A 16,471-nucleotide genomic window follows, 5' to 3' on the forward strand; every position below is an offset into this window, starting at 1 on the left:
CATAATGTGCATTTTAAAAAATTTTATATCTGTCATTGCTGTTTTGGGATGTGTTTCATGTGAGACCTCAAGAGATGATTTATGGCCAGGTTTGATTTCAGCCACTTTCTTCTGAACAGGTACAGTGGAGAAGCAAACTCCTTATAAAACTGCATGAAGTTTGTATGAATATCAGATACTGAAAAATCGTCAAAATTGAAGAAGACTGTGCCACAAGGCCAGAACTGTGCTACAGAGATTTAGGAGCATGATAAAGAAATCACATTGACATCTTGACCACCAAATTTGCTCGATCTGAACTCACTTGAACAGATCTAAGGCACTTTCAGGCACTAACACTGTGCTTACATATACAGACATGTAATTTATGAGAATTTCGTCATACCGGCATAAACTAAACACCTCGCAACACACACTCTTCAAAACCTGCTGAGGACTCATCGAACCTGTGGTATGCAGAATCGTTGCTGTGTTGAGTTCCAAAGATGGGCTGAGGCCCTTTCAAATAGGTTCATAATGTTTTGGCTCATAAATGGTATTCACCACTTCATACAAGAAATAAAACATCATTCAAAGATGTGCATTGAAGCTGGTGGTCCTGCTTTATCAATTTCATCAGTCAGAAGACTATGGCCAGTGTTTCCTGGAATACAAAAGCTACTGTTGTTGCCGATTACTATGCAAAAGGTAAAAACTATAAATGGTGAATACTGCTGAAGTCTTTTGTACAGAGTGGATATGAAATAATTAAGAAATAGCATGGACTGTGAACTGTGAATTTACTTTCAAAACCTTTTCTTAAGAATTTACTTTATTTACCAGCGATTCATCAAGAACATTAGCACATTTAATCACAATATGTGAGTGCAGAAGTATTTGCCAGTGGGTAACTGATGAAAACAAATTAAATTTCTTTCAACAAATGGAAATTTTATTTCTAAAACCTTTTTTCTTTTTTAAGCTAACTTCAAATTATAATCAGAAAGCACCCTCAAAATACAAAGTTACAATTTTATTCAGAGGCAGAAAGACGTATGAGCTTTCGCGCTGAGAACCTTGCCGCTGCCTTTTGACATGGCCGTAGTCACGACCGCTCACAGCAATCTCTGAAAGACTACACTGGTGCAAATCTACAACACACCAGATTACTTTAAACTAAAAATTTTAACAACTCACACAAGCACATAAACTATGCACCCCATAGGAGGGATGGAAATGCTACAAAACACTAACATTAAAAAAAATTAACTTGCCACCAAAGGTGCAAATAATTAAAAAAAAAAAAGTATTACAGTGGAAGGGTGGCAACTTTATATACTACAATGACCATTTAAATAAAAACTCATGAAATGCAGTCTTACATAAAATATACAAACATGCTCTACATTATACATATACTGCCTCTCGAGATGATAGTCAAGATAAAAACATATTTCAGGAATTCGGCCATTACACTTCAAGCAATACATTCGTTAACACCGAATCCGACAAACATGACACAGGCAATTATTAACATATGGCAGACTGACAGACACTAGCTGTCTAACAAATGTGGACAAGAGACAGACGAGCAAGCTGGGGACGAGAGACTGACCAAGAAAACAAGTAGAATGTAACAAGTAAATGAAACAACATATCATGAATCACTTAACTTCTAATAAACTGCGATGCCTGGTGAAGACCTGGCGCAGAACCCCCAAAATGCTCTCCTGAACCGTCCGCTGCCAGCCGCTTCAATGGAAGCAGGAAGGCGCGCCAATCTCCCGTCTCATGGCGTCGCAGCTCGTGCCGGCCAGACCAATGTCGTGGGTTGACTGCTGTTGCTCTCATGTCGGCCACGAAGCCACTACCCCTCACTATATGGTGCGGCCCACTGGACTCACGTGGCGACCTCACATGCGCCGACGCTCAAGAAGGACAAGTCATCTTGTATCCCAGTGCGCGACGGACCAACTGATCGATCCCATGTCCAATGACCATTACCTGAACAAACTCGAGCAGACTGGCGGCCTAACACCTACTAGCACTCCGGACGACAGACAGACACTGACTGCCCCACACTGACCCGGCTGACCAACTGACCAGACTCGCCGCCTAGCGAGCTCATAGCGCCCCTTAAATGCACATGAACTGGCTACCTATCCCCTTTCTCACCAGAGGGAGACACAAAAGCTGCGATTGCCACAGTGACGCCACTGCCAGAAACGAAGGGCAACTGCTTCACACTACGCACTGCGGCGCACTCTTCAAAACAGCAATTTTTACCACGGCTCAGACTGGAAATGGGCAAGAGTCATCATTCCCTGCTCCTGCCAACCCTAGTCTTTCTAGGTCTCTAATGACTTCATTGTGGATTAGACATAAAACCTTAATTTTCCTCTCTTGGTTATTTTACTTTAGTAAGTATCGGTGTCCTTACAGACACATTGAAAATGCATTAATAAGCAAACAACAAGCAATTTTTTTGCTCATATATTGAATGATACGACAGTCTTAAATAGAGGGAAAAAAAGCTCTTTCCATTGGTATCGCACAACAGAACGTCCGCCCCTGGTAGCTGAGTGGTCAGCGCGACAGTATGTCATACCTAATGGCCTGGGTTCGATTCCCAGCTGGGTGTCGTGTTGTCCTTATCATCATCATTTCATCACCATCGACATGTAAGTTGCCGAAGTGGCGTCAACTCACAAGACTTGCAGCAGGCGAACGGTCTACCCGACGGGAGGCCCTAGCCACATGGAATTTCCATTTTACACAACAGAACTACCATCAGTGGGTTGGGTTAATTGTTAGTGTACTGTGTAGAAGCAGTTTATAACCTCCACATTTCTTCAATGTATTTTGTTGTAATCACTTATTTCTGTATCTGTTATGATGCTCTCATTTGCTACAGATTGTTTGTGACTAATGGGGTTAGTATCTTACTGTAACTGTTCACACTTTTATGTGGGCTCCATAATTAACCACACAAAATAGACTTCAGAACTATGTATCACCAAATGTCAATGCAAAGGCCAATTACAGATCACAAAGCTGAATCCCAAAAAAGTGCCAATAGAGTGCAATGCCACTGGTTCGGTGTGAGAACATATAGGGGTCATTTGATACTGCACCCCGTGTTAGACAATGTATGCCAAATGCTGTGCTCCAAACACTTGTGCTTGCATCAACATTGCATTCTGCTGCTAGATCTGCCACAGATCACTGCCTGTCCTGCATTGCAAAGCAGGTAAGCCCCCAACCTCCATGTTCTGTGATGAGGTGTAGATGTCCAGAACATTGTAGTGTACATGTGTTTTCATCACTCTTCAACCAGCTTCTGTACATACCCAGGACAGAAGCTGACCAGCTTCACCATTCCCTAGATGCTGATTCCCATTCACTGGACCATTACAATGTGCCATTGTTAGTATAATGCAAGTGTATAGGTAAAAAAATCTACTCATCAAGTGGTGACAGGAGAAAACATACAGAAAAATTAAGAAATGTGCAAGCTTTCAGAGCCAGTGGCTCCTTCTGGCAGAAGGGCTAAAAAGGAAGAAAGAGGGAGGAAGCAAACTGACTGGTGAGGATTAGGAGATGGGGAGAATTTGCCTAGAACCCCATGTCAGAGGAGACTTACTGGACAGTCCAGTAAGTCTCCTATGACCCCGTGTTCTTGGTGACTTTTTAGAACTCTGCCCATCTCCTAAAGCCCACAGTGTTTTTCCTTTATCCCTCTTCCTTCCCATTCTACCAGAAAAAGGAGCCACTAGCTCTGAAAGTTTGCACATTTATTTACCTGTTATATGTCTATGTTTTTCCTGTCACCTCTAGGTGAGTAGATTTTATATCAATCCAGTTACATCATATTTTCAAATATTGATTATTTGACCACTGTCAGTATTACTTATGTCAGAGGATAGCCTCATTTGTACCCAGTATTAATGCTGTAATCTTTCCTCATTTGTATGTGCTCCACTTATCTACTTTCTGTACCACATCTCATGCCTGCAACGCGATCAGGGATCAGTGAATCTCATGGTAGCAGTGGTCATAATGTTTTGGCTCCTCAGTGTGTATGTGAATGGGAATATGGGAGAAGTGTTTAAATTTGTGAATGCTCTTTTCTTCACTCAACTTGCTACAATTATGTATATAAACACTGTAAAGAGCCTGTGAAAATACAATACACAACATTTAGAAAGCACTGAAATTGTGTTAAGTATGATACTGCCAATCTCTAGTTGTGTATTTAGTTAACAAATAGTGGTGATTTGCAGTCAAATGAGAGTGATTGATAACTGTCCATCTCAATGGTTCCTTTGAAATTTCATTCTCCAGACTGTGAGAGCGAAAATGTTAATGCACTTGTGACATTCAATTCCAGTTCACCTACATTTAATAATTATTTTTTTCCGCCCACAGATGACAGTGGAGATCTGGTGAGTCATATGATAACTGCAGCCATGGCCTGGTGTGATGGCTACACAGCACCATTACTGGTCCCACTAAATGGTTGGCTTCAACCTCCGTTACCCTTGCAGATTAAAAGTAAGTAGATGGCAGGAAATATTACAGCACTTAATTCTGAACATGCATGTGATTGCTTTTCATATTTAACTTATGACTTGTGCTTAAATGTAACTATTAATAACATTTCACGTACTGCAATTCATAGATGGATATAAAACACTAGAAGTTCGGAAGGTAGAAGACGAGGTACTGGCAGAAGTAAAGCTGCGAGGGCGGGGCATGAGTCGTGCTTGGGTAGCTCAGTTGGTAGAGCACTTGCCCGCGAAAGGCAAAGGTCCCGAGTTTGAGTCTCAGTCTGGCACACAGTTTTAATCTGCCAGGAAGTTTCACATCAGCACACACTCCGCTACAGAGTGAAAATCTCATTCTGGAAACATCCCCCAGGCTGTGGCTAAGCCATGTCTCCGCAATATCCTTTCTTTCAGGAGTGCTAGTTCTGCAAGGTTCGCAGGAGAGCTTCTGTTAAGTTTGGAAGGTAGAAGACGAGGTACTGTAGGCGTCCCGGTGGTCCCGGTCGCCTACGGTGGACTGGATGGCCGAGCGGTGACCTCCCAGTTGTCAGAATGCTAGGAAATGGCTGTAGAAGCGTCAGAAACGCCAAAGAAGCATTATTAATTCATAACACCTTTATTCCTGCCGAGTACAATGTGGCTTGGTGATCTCAACGACCTTCCCTGAGTCCTCACTGACTCGTAGCGATGACACCAGATCCGGGCTGCGCAGTCTTGCTAGTGCAGCGCCGCGTACTGTGACGTAGCGGCAGAATATCATTAACTTTGGCCGCGTGTGGCTGGCGGTGTCCGGCTGGCCGGCCGGCTCGACGGCGGACGGCAGGTGGCTCCGGATTGGAGTCCCGGTGCTGTCAACGAGAAGCGTTCTCGTAGTGCAGAGTGTACTCTATCCCATCCCGTCTTCTTCCCTGCTCCTCCTGGTGGCTCGTCCGCGGTGGACGGGCGGAACGGGCTGCAATCCCCCAGCGTTGTCGGCTCACCCGGTTGAGACGGCAGATGGACAGGGCCTAGGCCCCGCACGATCTCGACGACGGCTCACTGATGTGGTCAGCATTGGCGGCGAGCGCGTCTGCCGCTATGTCCACTAATCCTGGGTTGATGATTGACAGTGGCAGCAGAGAGGACCAGAGCTCACGTCTGCTGCTGGATGGGCCGCCCTTACTGCAACATCTCCTTAATAAAGATTAACATGTCGATCACCGAACTGAGTGCTACACAAAGACCCAATACACATCTGACTGCAAGTCTAACTGCGAGTGGGAGTGCTTTGTTGCTATCCAAGCTGGCGTATATAAAGGAAGCACGAGCGACGTCCTGACGTCATGCTCGTTTGTAATGACCGCATTCGTTCCACTTATACTGCTGACTCATCTGTCGTGCTCGCCCCTTAGGTGTTCTTGTGACAGAGTTACGTGTTGTTGCGGCAGACTTAAGCGAAGTTGTGAAATGCAGTACAGCTGACGCTATACCTCTGTCTTGCACTCTACGAAGGTCTCCGTCTAACACAAACCCGCGTGCCAAACAATTCTCTCTCGCCTGTTGTGTGTAACCAGGCCATTGCCCCTGCGTGACGACACCTTCCATATGTGCGCAATCCTCTTAGCTCTTGCCTAACCTACTGCCTCTGGCTCTTGGAATAGGCAACGAAACTTTGACAATATTCAATGTTTCCAACTCTTTACTATTCTGCGACACTACAGTACTGGCAGAAGTAAAGCTGTGAGGACGGGGCATTAGTCATGCTTGGGTAGCTCAGTTGGTAGAGCACTTACCCGCGAAAGGCAAAGGTCCCGAGTTTGAGTCTCGGTCCGGCACACAGTTTTAATCTGCCAGGAAGTTTCATTTCACATATGTAGTATTTGCTGCCATATCTCGCAGCTTTACTTTTATCATTGGAATCATTTTATCTGGAATACTACTTACATCAAATTTTGTGATGATACTGGCGGCTCTGCCACCTGGCATTGTGTTAGCCCAAGGTGTCCTCTATTGGCTGCAGTACACATTAACTGCAACTATGGCTTTGGTACATTTGGTTTATGTCTTTGCAAGTTGAAAGGTATTGTGCCTGATATACCATATGCATTTCTTGATGTATGGCATTTACAACTGCCTTTTGAGCTTCTGTAATTGCATATGGCATGTACATTTTAGCCTATTTTGACAGCTTTGATTTTTTTATTATTTTTGTGCATTTGTGAACCTTGCAGTTGTGTATACTACCATTGTATTATGAAAAGAGTTTATAATCCCAAATTTTAATTGCTGACTGGCCACCAGAAGATGAGCTGGGCCTGAAACATGTTGTGAATGTGGAAATAAGACAACCTCCAAAAACAGCTACGAGGTTTTTTTCAGCAAACAAGCATTTTCAGAGTCATTTTTATCACTGGAGAACACTGGTTAGAACAGTTCTTGTTCAGTGACAAACTTTAGCTGAGAGATAAAGTACCTTTGAGTTATTCTATTTGAGAAAAAGTTTTCCTAAAGAAAGATCGTGGAATTACAGTTGGGGTTACAGGAAATACTTCCAGCATCAATTAAGATCCTCCTTCGTTATGGAACATGAGAATGTGGTAATGCAGGGTAATAACATGTATCAAATTGTACTACCAAGAGGAAAAGTAAAAGTATAAATTAAAGAGAACAGAATATTATCTATTTAATGGTAAAGACGAGGATTGGGGGAGGATGTATGGGAAGTTGTGGAGCAAGTAGTATGTCAAAATATGTTTACCTATTGTCCAAAATGCTTGAATTATATATAAAATAGGTGCCTTTGGGTAGTAAAAATGCTAAATTACAGAATAAAAAATATCACTGGGATGATGATATTGCTCTAAATGTCCATAATGTTGTACATATGTTCTCATACTAAATTTATATAATATAATAATGAAGTAGATAAGTTTCTGAGCCATTTTTTTCATCCTTGCCATTAAACTCATCTACTGATGACTGTTGAGCCATACTCAACACAGTGAAAGAAGATGCCTGACAGCTCGCAGCACTGTTACCGGCTTTCAGCTGTGAAGTGCTAATGGCTGCAGGCTAAAACAGCAGCTGTCTACAGAGCTGCGACAACACTGAGGTGTTGCCATAGAGATGTTTACAAAATCATGTTATGTTATTGGTTGAGGTAGGCAAGTGAATCTGCTGCAGCCAGCCCACATCAACTGTCAGCCTGTTCAACTTATGCTGACGTAATTACTGTTGAATACATTGTGGGAGCAGACAGTGATACAGCCATGTTAAAAGGCTTTATTCTAGCTTCACTGTTAAAGTTTATGGGGATCTAATATAACCGTGTTTGTGTGTGTGTGTGTGTGTGTGTGTGTGTGTGTGCGTGTGTGTTAGAGAGAGAGAGAGAGACTTGCCAAAAAGCTGGTGACAATACTTAGTGTTTTTATTATGATGTGCACACATCAGTGTTACACCATCCTCCTTATTCTCATGGTTTGTCACCATCAGAGTACTTCCTCTTACCAAAACTAAAAATACATCTGGATGACTTGCATTTCAACTTTCTGAGAAGATCCAGAAGGCTGTGACTGACAAACTCGAGGCAGTTCTGAAAGACGATTTTAAACATTTTTACTTAGTTACAGGATGTATGTATAGCCACCTCAGTTGTGCAGTGGAGGTGGCTATACATATATCCTGTGGTTAAATCTGAAAGAATAGTTATCTGAGGACACAGAGAGATTAAAAAATGATAAGCACTGAATCATGGTTAATATATCCTCTTTTGTGTATATAGCCAGAACTTGTAAATTTTTGATCACTGAGCTCTTTTTGTCTCAGTATGGGAACTTATGGATTTCAGTGTGTAATTATGTACTCAGTATTATCACTTTTGATTAATATTACAATACAGTGAAATAAACTTTGCAGGCCTGCATTGCCCAGCTGGTGTAAAGCTGCTAGAGCCAACACCGTCTGGCCAGCACTTGGTAGTTGTCCCACACAACGGGGACCCACAGCTGTGGCATGTCATGTCAAACACACTCACCCACACTTTCAAAGGTAAGTTACCATTTAGTATATTCAGCTCCATTTCTCACTTGTTTTTTATCACATTACACTTTTAATTTCTTAAATTAAAATATGTCCAGCATTTGAAATCATGTTATATCTTTAATCTGGCACTCTTTTGTATGTAATGGAAAAGTGTAAATTAATATTAAAGTAAATAACTGCTATTTTTGGAAAGATTCTGTGCATTGCAATGTGCTGCTCAAGCATAAGACACTCAAAAATCTCATATCACGATGTAAGACTTTTATCACTTGTTCACCAGCTCAAGATGAAAAGTTTTTAACTGCAGGGTGTCATAGCCACATAGTGAGAAACAATTTTTTTTCTGCTTGAGTACTTCCTGGAGCTCAGTATTAAAATTTAGGTCTGCTACATATTTTTCTATTTGATGTCAAAACAAATATATAAAAAGTAACTGACTGATTTAATTATAGTTGCCTTTCGGTATGTTTTCCATGCATTTGGCTTCTTCAGTATGTTAAATACATAAAACAATACAATTGTTATTATTTCATGTAACTGTGCATGGACAAAACAAGTAGACACATATGCTAAAATAACAATACAGTAACTATCTACACAATGTACCGTACATAATTATATTTTAATTTGTGTACACATATTCAAAACAATGTAAAGGTCCCAAGTTCGAGTCTCGGTCGGGCACACAGTTTTAATCTGCCAGGAAGTTTCAATGTAAATAATATTTGATGATACAATACTGTCACACATTGCATATCTTGTGTGTCACTGTTAAGAAACTCATCAACTGAGTAGTATGAAGTACATTTGAACCACACTTCAATGACATGCTTAAAATTATTCAGGATGGGTTGCTTTGGTTGGCTGAGGAGGCAGAATGTGCAACATAGTGTAATATATTCATGTTCAGGAAAAACAGACCACCTGGAATGACTGGAAATAGGACTTTCATATTCACAGGACATGTTCTGTAGAAATGATTAGCATTTGGACCACGTCAGCCCGCGGGTTCAAGGTCAATATTGATATCACAGCGCAACACCACCTACTGGTAAAATGTGCCTGCAGCTCTCATTGTCACTATAAACTGAAGGTAATGTAGCTGCATGATTTAAGCAGACATGCAGATTCATGTGCGAACCACACCGTCAAATCACTGACTTTGAAAGAGGGTGCATTTTGACATAGAAGAATGTGATACATCCATCAGGGAAATTGCTCCTCACGGGATGAAGTGTTTCGGCAGCACAACGAGTGTGTGCAGAATGATTCCCAGAAAGCCACAGAACATGACAAGATGGGTCAGGTTGCACAAGCCAGACCACCGCCCGAGAAGATTGACACCTCATCAAGTGGCACTGCAGGATAGATCTGCATCCTCCTCAGCTCTGGAACAACAGTGGAACAGTATAACACATCGTACACTATCAGGAGTGATGGTCTACTGCTGTTGCTGTTTATTATGGCACGGGTTTCATGTACGTTGTCCACTTCTCCACCTACCTTTGACAAATTTGGAGAAACTTGCGAAACAGCAACAGTGTCACTAGGAACTGGAATAGCATCAGGTAGAGTTTTTGGATGGGTTCTGGTTCTGTTTGTTTGAAAATGATGGGTGCAGTTTGGTCTGTCACAGACAGTGAGAGTGGCATCACAGTGATTACATTCCCACAAGACACACAACACCAACTTGAGGTCTTATGGTGTGGGGTGCTACTGGGTACAACCACAACTCACAGTTGGTGCGTGTCAAAGGCACTGTGATCAGTGTGACCTACCTGAATCACATCCTGTAACCCGTACTATACCCTTTCTGAACAACACCCCAGACATCATTTTTCAGCAAGACAATGCACAATCACATGCTTCTGCATGAAAATGTAACTTCTTGGTGTCACAGGATGTCAGCATTTCACCCTGACATGCCAGATCACCAGTCTTGTCACCAACCAAAAATTTGTGGAATATGGTGAAACGACAGGTGCAGTGTTGTGACCTAATGCCAACCACCACAGGTGAACTATGGAACAAGGTGAATGTAAGATGGATGGCTATAACACAGGATGCCATTTGTACCTTACATGCATTCGATGTCGTGATGCATGGAACAATTATTGGGACTCATGCCAGATTCTGTGCCTACTTGGCTACAGAACACACGCTGAACTGAGGTGACTGAAATGGTACCCAATTCTGGAGAACATAGTAATGTACATGTCTTGTGAATATGAACTTCATATCTGTAGTCATACAAAGTGTTATGTTTTTTTCTGAACATAAGTGTACAAAAGTGAAAAAAAATGGCACTGAAAAACTAAAAGTTGCAAATCTATGTAATAGCTTACATATTATAGTCTTGAAATACTGACTGTTCCAAAATGAACCTGTCACTCAAGGTAACAGAGATATACTTGAAGTAACATTCTACATATACATATCCCTCACAGAAATACTAATAATGATGCTTAACATACACTGAATAAATATGTCGATGATATGATATATCAAACACGTGAGTATGTATATATGTATGTATTCACAAAACTAATCAATTTTTAAAATATAATTTAATTGGATGGATAAAAAATCTACTCACCAAGTGGCAGCAGTAGAACACACATACAAATGGTATTTAAATTTGCAAGCTTTGGGAAACCATTAGCAATTGGTAGGCTAGTAAAGAAGAAGTGAAAAAAATGAGGAAGACTAAATGTGCAAATAGAAGACAATGCAAAATGACCAAAACTAGAAGGTGGCGTATTGGAATGAATGGAAAGACATGGTCAAAGTTGCATTGGAATTAATTCAAAAATTATTCAAATACATGCTCATAAGCTAGTGCTACAGTGGAACTTAACAGTTTCTAAGGGTGGTGTTCATGAAGTACCATTGACTTAGCATGCAAACCAAAACCAAAATATCTCAGAAAATGGCACAAGAGTATGAAGTGAATGTATTACCTTTACATCACTTTATTATTCGTCATCAAACAATGGAAAAACCAGAATGGATTGCAGCAATCAACAAGCTGTCTGTCTGCATGGATGGCCATTGACAAACTGTGGCCAAGAAACAGCTGGAGCATCCTGTTGCTCAGCATGCCGCCGAACATGACATTCTTCATTTCAATGACTGCTTCACAACCTGTGCCATATGTATCCTTCCCACCAACACCAGCTCTTCTGAATGCGCAGGTGGGGAGTCTCTGTGCACTACATCCTATGTTCTCATGACTCTCCTGGCCTCAGTTTTCATTAATCATTGTCCTTACCCATCTAGCCCCTTCTCTCTTCCCATTCCAGCGCTATACAGCCCTCTATTCCATCCTCACACCCAGTATTTTTACCTCTCTCCTTTTCAACTACCTCCCCTCTCTCCGCCTCCCGACAGCAACTAGATGCCCTACCTCCTCTCCACCTTCCTCTTGCACACTCCCAATACCAGAACTTTACGACCTCTCACTCCTACCCTGCTATCCCTCCCTCTCCCTGCCCCAGCCTTCTCCTTACCCTCCCCGGATCACCTCTCTCATCATGTGCTGCTACTCATAGTCTGGCTTCAGCTGCCAGTGACTTTACTTTGGTCATATATATATATATATATATATATATATATATATATATATATATATATATATATATATATATATCTGTGTGTGTGTGTGTGTGTATTGTCTATTTTTGACAAAGACCTTGTTGACCAAAAGCTCATTTTGTGACAGCCTTTTTGTTGCACCTACCTGCAACTCAGCATCTCCACTGTATTGTTATTATTCCACATTTAAAGAAAACCAGTGTGGAACGAAGTCAAATAGCGAATATAGATGAAACTACTCTGACATTTGATGTGCCAAGTAACAGAATTGTTGCCATGAAATGTGCTAAAGCTGTAACTGTAAAATAAGTGGACATGAAAAAATGCACTACACTGTTGTCCTTTCGTGTTGTGCTGATGGTACTAAACTTAATCCATTGACCATTTTCAACATTGCCCAGAACTTCTGAAATACTGTCAGGTGGTGTTGTTCACATACACGATAAGGGTTGGATGAACAAGACTGGTATGAAATTATGAATTAACAGAGTGCAGGAGAGAAGGAAAGGTGCTTTATTGAAGAAGAGTTCTCTTCTTCTGCTATATCAGTTTTTACAGGAAACAATCTGTGGACGTGTATTTTTGATATTCACCTTTTTCACAGTTGGTTATAGCCAAGCGTTTGGTGTAAAGTATGGTGGGTCCAACTTGAGGAACTTCACCAGCTGGAACAACAAACATCAACTCCTGACAATATCCTCGTCTCTGATGAACACTTGCTATCAAGTCCTATTACTCAAGGAGCTTTCAAGGCACTCACATATCTGGAAGCCTATTCCTTATGCTTTTACCTTCATTACCAGTCTGTAGTGAGGCACCGTGTCAACTGCTTTATGGAAATCTAGAAATATGGAATCTGCCTGTTGCCCTTCATCCATAGTTCACAGTGTGTCATGTAAGAAAAGGGCAAGCTGAGTTTTACATGAGCAGTGCTCTCTAAAACCATGCCGATTTGTGGACATAAGCTGCTCATTCTCAAGGAAATTTATTATGTATGAACTGAGAATATGTTTAAGAATTCTGCAGGATTTTTGTGCTGTTAATCTCACAGACTAACAGAGTGAATGGAGTTTTGTAAGATCGGTATGTCGTGGATTGTTAATTTTTTTTTAGTGAAGATTTTCATTCTTCAAAAATGTTGTAATTTGTGATTGTAAAATATGTTCCATAATTTTACAACAGATTGACATCAGAGATATAGCTGTATAAATATTGGTTTCTCCAAGTGAAATGGACAGTATTCAGAGATATGCCAGGAACAACCATTCGAAGCAAAAAAGTCTAGTGTACATGGACTCTAAACTACATACCAGAAGAGCTATGTCCATCTTTGCTACTTTGAAACACATCTCTTTTACTGAACAAGTACCCATGGCTCTTAAGGTATGCATTTTACAGCCCATGTTACTTGATTTACTTGATCTGAATGATAATTGCTGTCATATCCCAGAATATTGTCCACTCTCCCTGGGACATCCTGTGTATGGTGTGACCTCTTTTGAATCTCACAGTTATCACATCCTCGCTCTTGAGTAACTTTCATTGACTTTCCATTTCACAGTCACATTTCAATATCTGCCATTTCAATGTTTGTGTGATGAATGAGAGGAGGTGCTTTGTACCCATCTTCCACAGAGAAACTGTCCCCACTAAGACACAATGCATTATAGTAGAAACCCTGCTCTGTTTTTATCTCTAGAATGCCAGCCTGAATGTTTGACATTGATATTGCCAGAAATTAGGAATTTGCCTTAAGTCAGTCATCATACTATGATGCAGCGTGTCCCTCCTAAGAGTCATCAGGTGCATTATGTCAAGTGTTTTTGCCAGGTATTTGCAATTTGGTTTTTGCAAAGCTTTTTGCATGTACTGGTCATCTTGTGTTTTGAGCAGAATCATTATTGACAGAAAGCATCAGTTTGTTTCCCATTACACAAAAATTATTTTTAAACTGGAATTTTATGTGCCTATTTAGTAGAGTGGTCCTAAATTCGTCTTGTGGAATATTCATTTTATTGATATGTATTAACAGGGCAGTGAACCACAAAGAATAACCAGTACTAAAACAGTAACAGACCTGGCCCATGCCGACAGCTATTGTGATATAGCAGCGCTACTCAGTCACTGCTGGGATACTGGTTATTCTTCATTTCACAGTCTCTATGAATAAATATCAGTAAAATGAATATCATACTAGACTAATTGGAGACTGCTCTATCCAATGAGCATGTAAAATTCCACTTAAAAAATAACTTTCGTTTCATAACAGAAAACAAACTGATGCTTTCCTTTGATGTTGGGCATTCCACAAAAGATGTGATGGTCAGTATTTGTTTTGCCTGACTGCAGCTACACTCTGCAAAAACCGAATCAAAAATATCAGTGCAAACACCAGATAAATGCACCTGGTGACTTTTAGGAGAGACACCCTGTATATACTCCTCACACCAAGAAGATTGGAGAGGAGGGGGTGTCTGCAAAATGGTAGCCACAGTAACAGGGCCTATGGCTATGGCTATTGCTATTGCTTTTGCTACCTTCTTTAATTGCTGCCTCTATGGAAGATGAACCTGCAATTAATCTTTTAATTTCTGTTTCTACTGTGCCACAAGTTGTTGGTTGTTCAACTTGGTAAAAAAGTTAATTTGGTCACAGTGTTCCAGTCCATGGGGTTTAGCCACTGCAGTGAATGTAGCAATCAATTATTTGAGTCTGTCATCATCCATATGGCATCTGCTATCCTCATAGGGTTGAATATTGCTTGTCATAATGAGATTCTTCACTTCACATCTAATAATGTTCTGAATCATTATTTCTTTGTTCTTATAATTTGTATTTTCTCTGCATCCTGCTTATAACTTAAGTCAGTATGCTATATTAACAGTTACGCGATACAAAACTGGTACATTATATCTGTATAAAAAAATTAAAATCAAAACACAGGAAAATAATTTTAGTGGCATATGATGTAAGTCAGAGACAATTCAAGAAGACATCAGGAAACTATAGACTGGCAATTAAGTAATCTTATATCTCGAGCAACTACCAGAATCTCAATTTTATGGTAAACAGCATTTCACAAGGGTTGCCCAGAAAATAACACACTGCATTTTTTTCTTCAACAATTCTTTATTGAACATAATGAGAATTACACACACAAAAGAATGGTGTTTTATCTACACACCCTTTTTTTCCACATAATCTCCATCCCATTCTAAGGCCTTCCTCCAGTGCGAAACAGGGCATGTATGCCCTCTCGGTACCAATCCTTGTCATGGTGGTGGAGCCAGCACTTCACTGTGTGAACTTCCTTTGCTGATTGATAGATGCAGCACCAACTGCCGAATCCTCATGAATGACATCAGCTCACTGCAACATGTCAGATGTAACAGCCATGGATGGTCTCCCTGACCACTGCAATTTGTTCCACCAAACTGCCTTCTGATGACCTCCATGTTCAGCAACTAACTGTAGGTCTGTCGACAGCAGATGCTCTGTAGACTTTGCACAAGCATTTATGAATATTACCCACAGTTTCTTCCTCTGCAGTGAGAAAGTCAATGATGGCACTTTGCTTGTAATGTACATCACCTACAAATGCCATTTGGAACTGTCTTGCAGCTACGATATCTTTCAGAAGTGACAGAAACTTGGCATGCTCACTCAGCAGACTTCAAATAATGGATACATAATGTTTTGCATTTGCAGCATTGTTTTTGGCTGAGAAAAAAAAAGTGGTATATTACTTTGTGGGCAACCCTCGTATGAGAGCACACTAGGTGGTAACTATGGTAGTTTCTCTGTCAACAGGTACCAGAACATTACAGTACCTTTGACTGATAAAATTATGCAAGTTTTTGCTGTTTATTACATAAGAAAGTTTATATTGTGCTGATCTTATTTCTCACAAATTTGTTTATTTCACAGGACACAGTGGTCCAGTATTATGCCTAGCAATTACTAAACAGTCACAGTATCTGCTAACTGGCTCAGATGACATCTCAATCATTGTCTGGGACTTGAAGTCTCTCCAACTGAAACTGAGAATATAGTAAGTCACTCATATCGTTCAGAAATCTCAATTTTATGTACTGAATATGTGTATCCATTTGAAAAAAAAAAATATTAAATATTTGTATATGGACATGCTCATAGGAACTTTTAATGGAAAATGCCATATTATGACTTTTCTCAAACACTTAAGCTCTATAACACTTTGTATGACTACTCAATTTGGGTTTGAAAGCAGCAAAAAGTTAGCTTGGTTTTGGATATTTCCATTCATTAAAATCATGTGGAATTACATTCTGGAGCAGTTTCACTTTTAGAGA

General features: G+C 40.6%; 1 protein-coding gene across 1 annotated transcript in view; it reads left to right on the forward strand.

Moving 5' to 3' along the window:
* Window positions 1-16,471, forward strand: part of LOC126204368 (protein qui-1-like) — a 396,210-nt gene that overhangs the window by 169,227 nt on the left and 210,512 nt on the right. Inside the window, exons 8-10 of the mRNA XM_049938742.1 lie at window positions 4,408-4,533; window positions 8,421-8,552; window positions 16,068-16,191. Of these exons, the coding sequence (XP_049794699.1) occupies window positions 4,408-4,533; window positions 8,421-8,552; window positions 16,068-16,191 (382 nt within the window). The remainder of the gene's footprint in view (window positions 1-4,407; window positions 4,534-8,420; window positions 8,553-16,067; window positions 16,192-16,471) is intronic.

This window comes from Schistocerca nitens, chromosome 9 (assembly GCF_023898315.1).
Source record: "Schistocerca nitens isolate TAMUIC-IGC-003100 chromosome 9, iqSchNite1.1, whole genome shotgun sequence".
NCBI lineage: Eukaryota > Metazoa > Arthropoda > Insecta > Orthoptera > Acrididae > Schistocerca > Schistocerca nitens.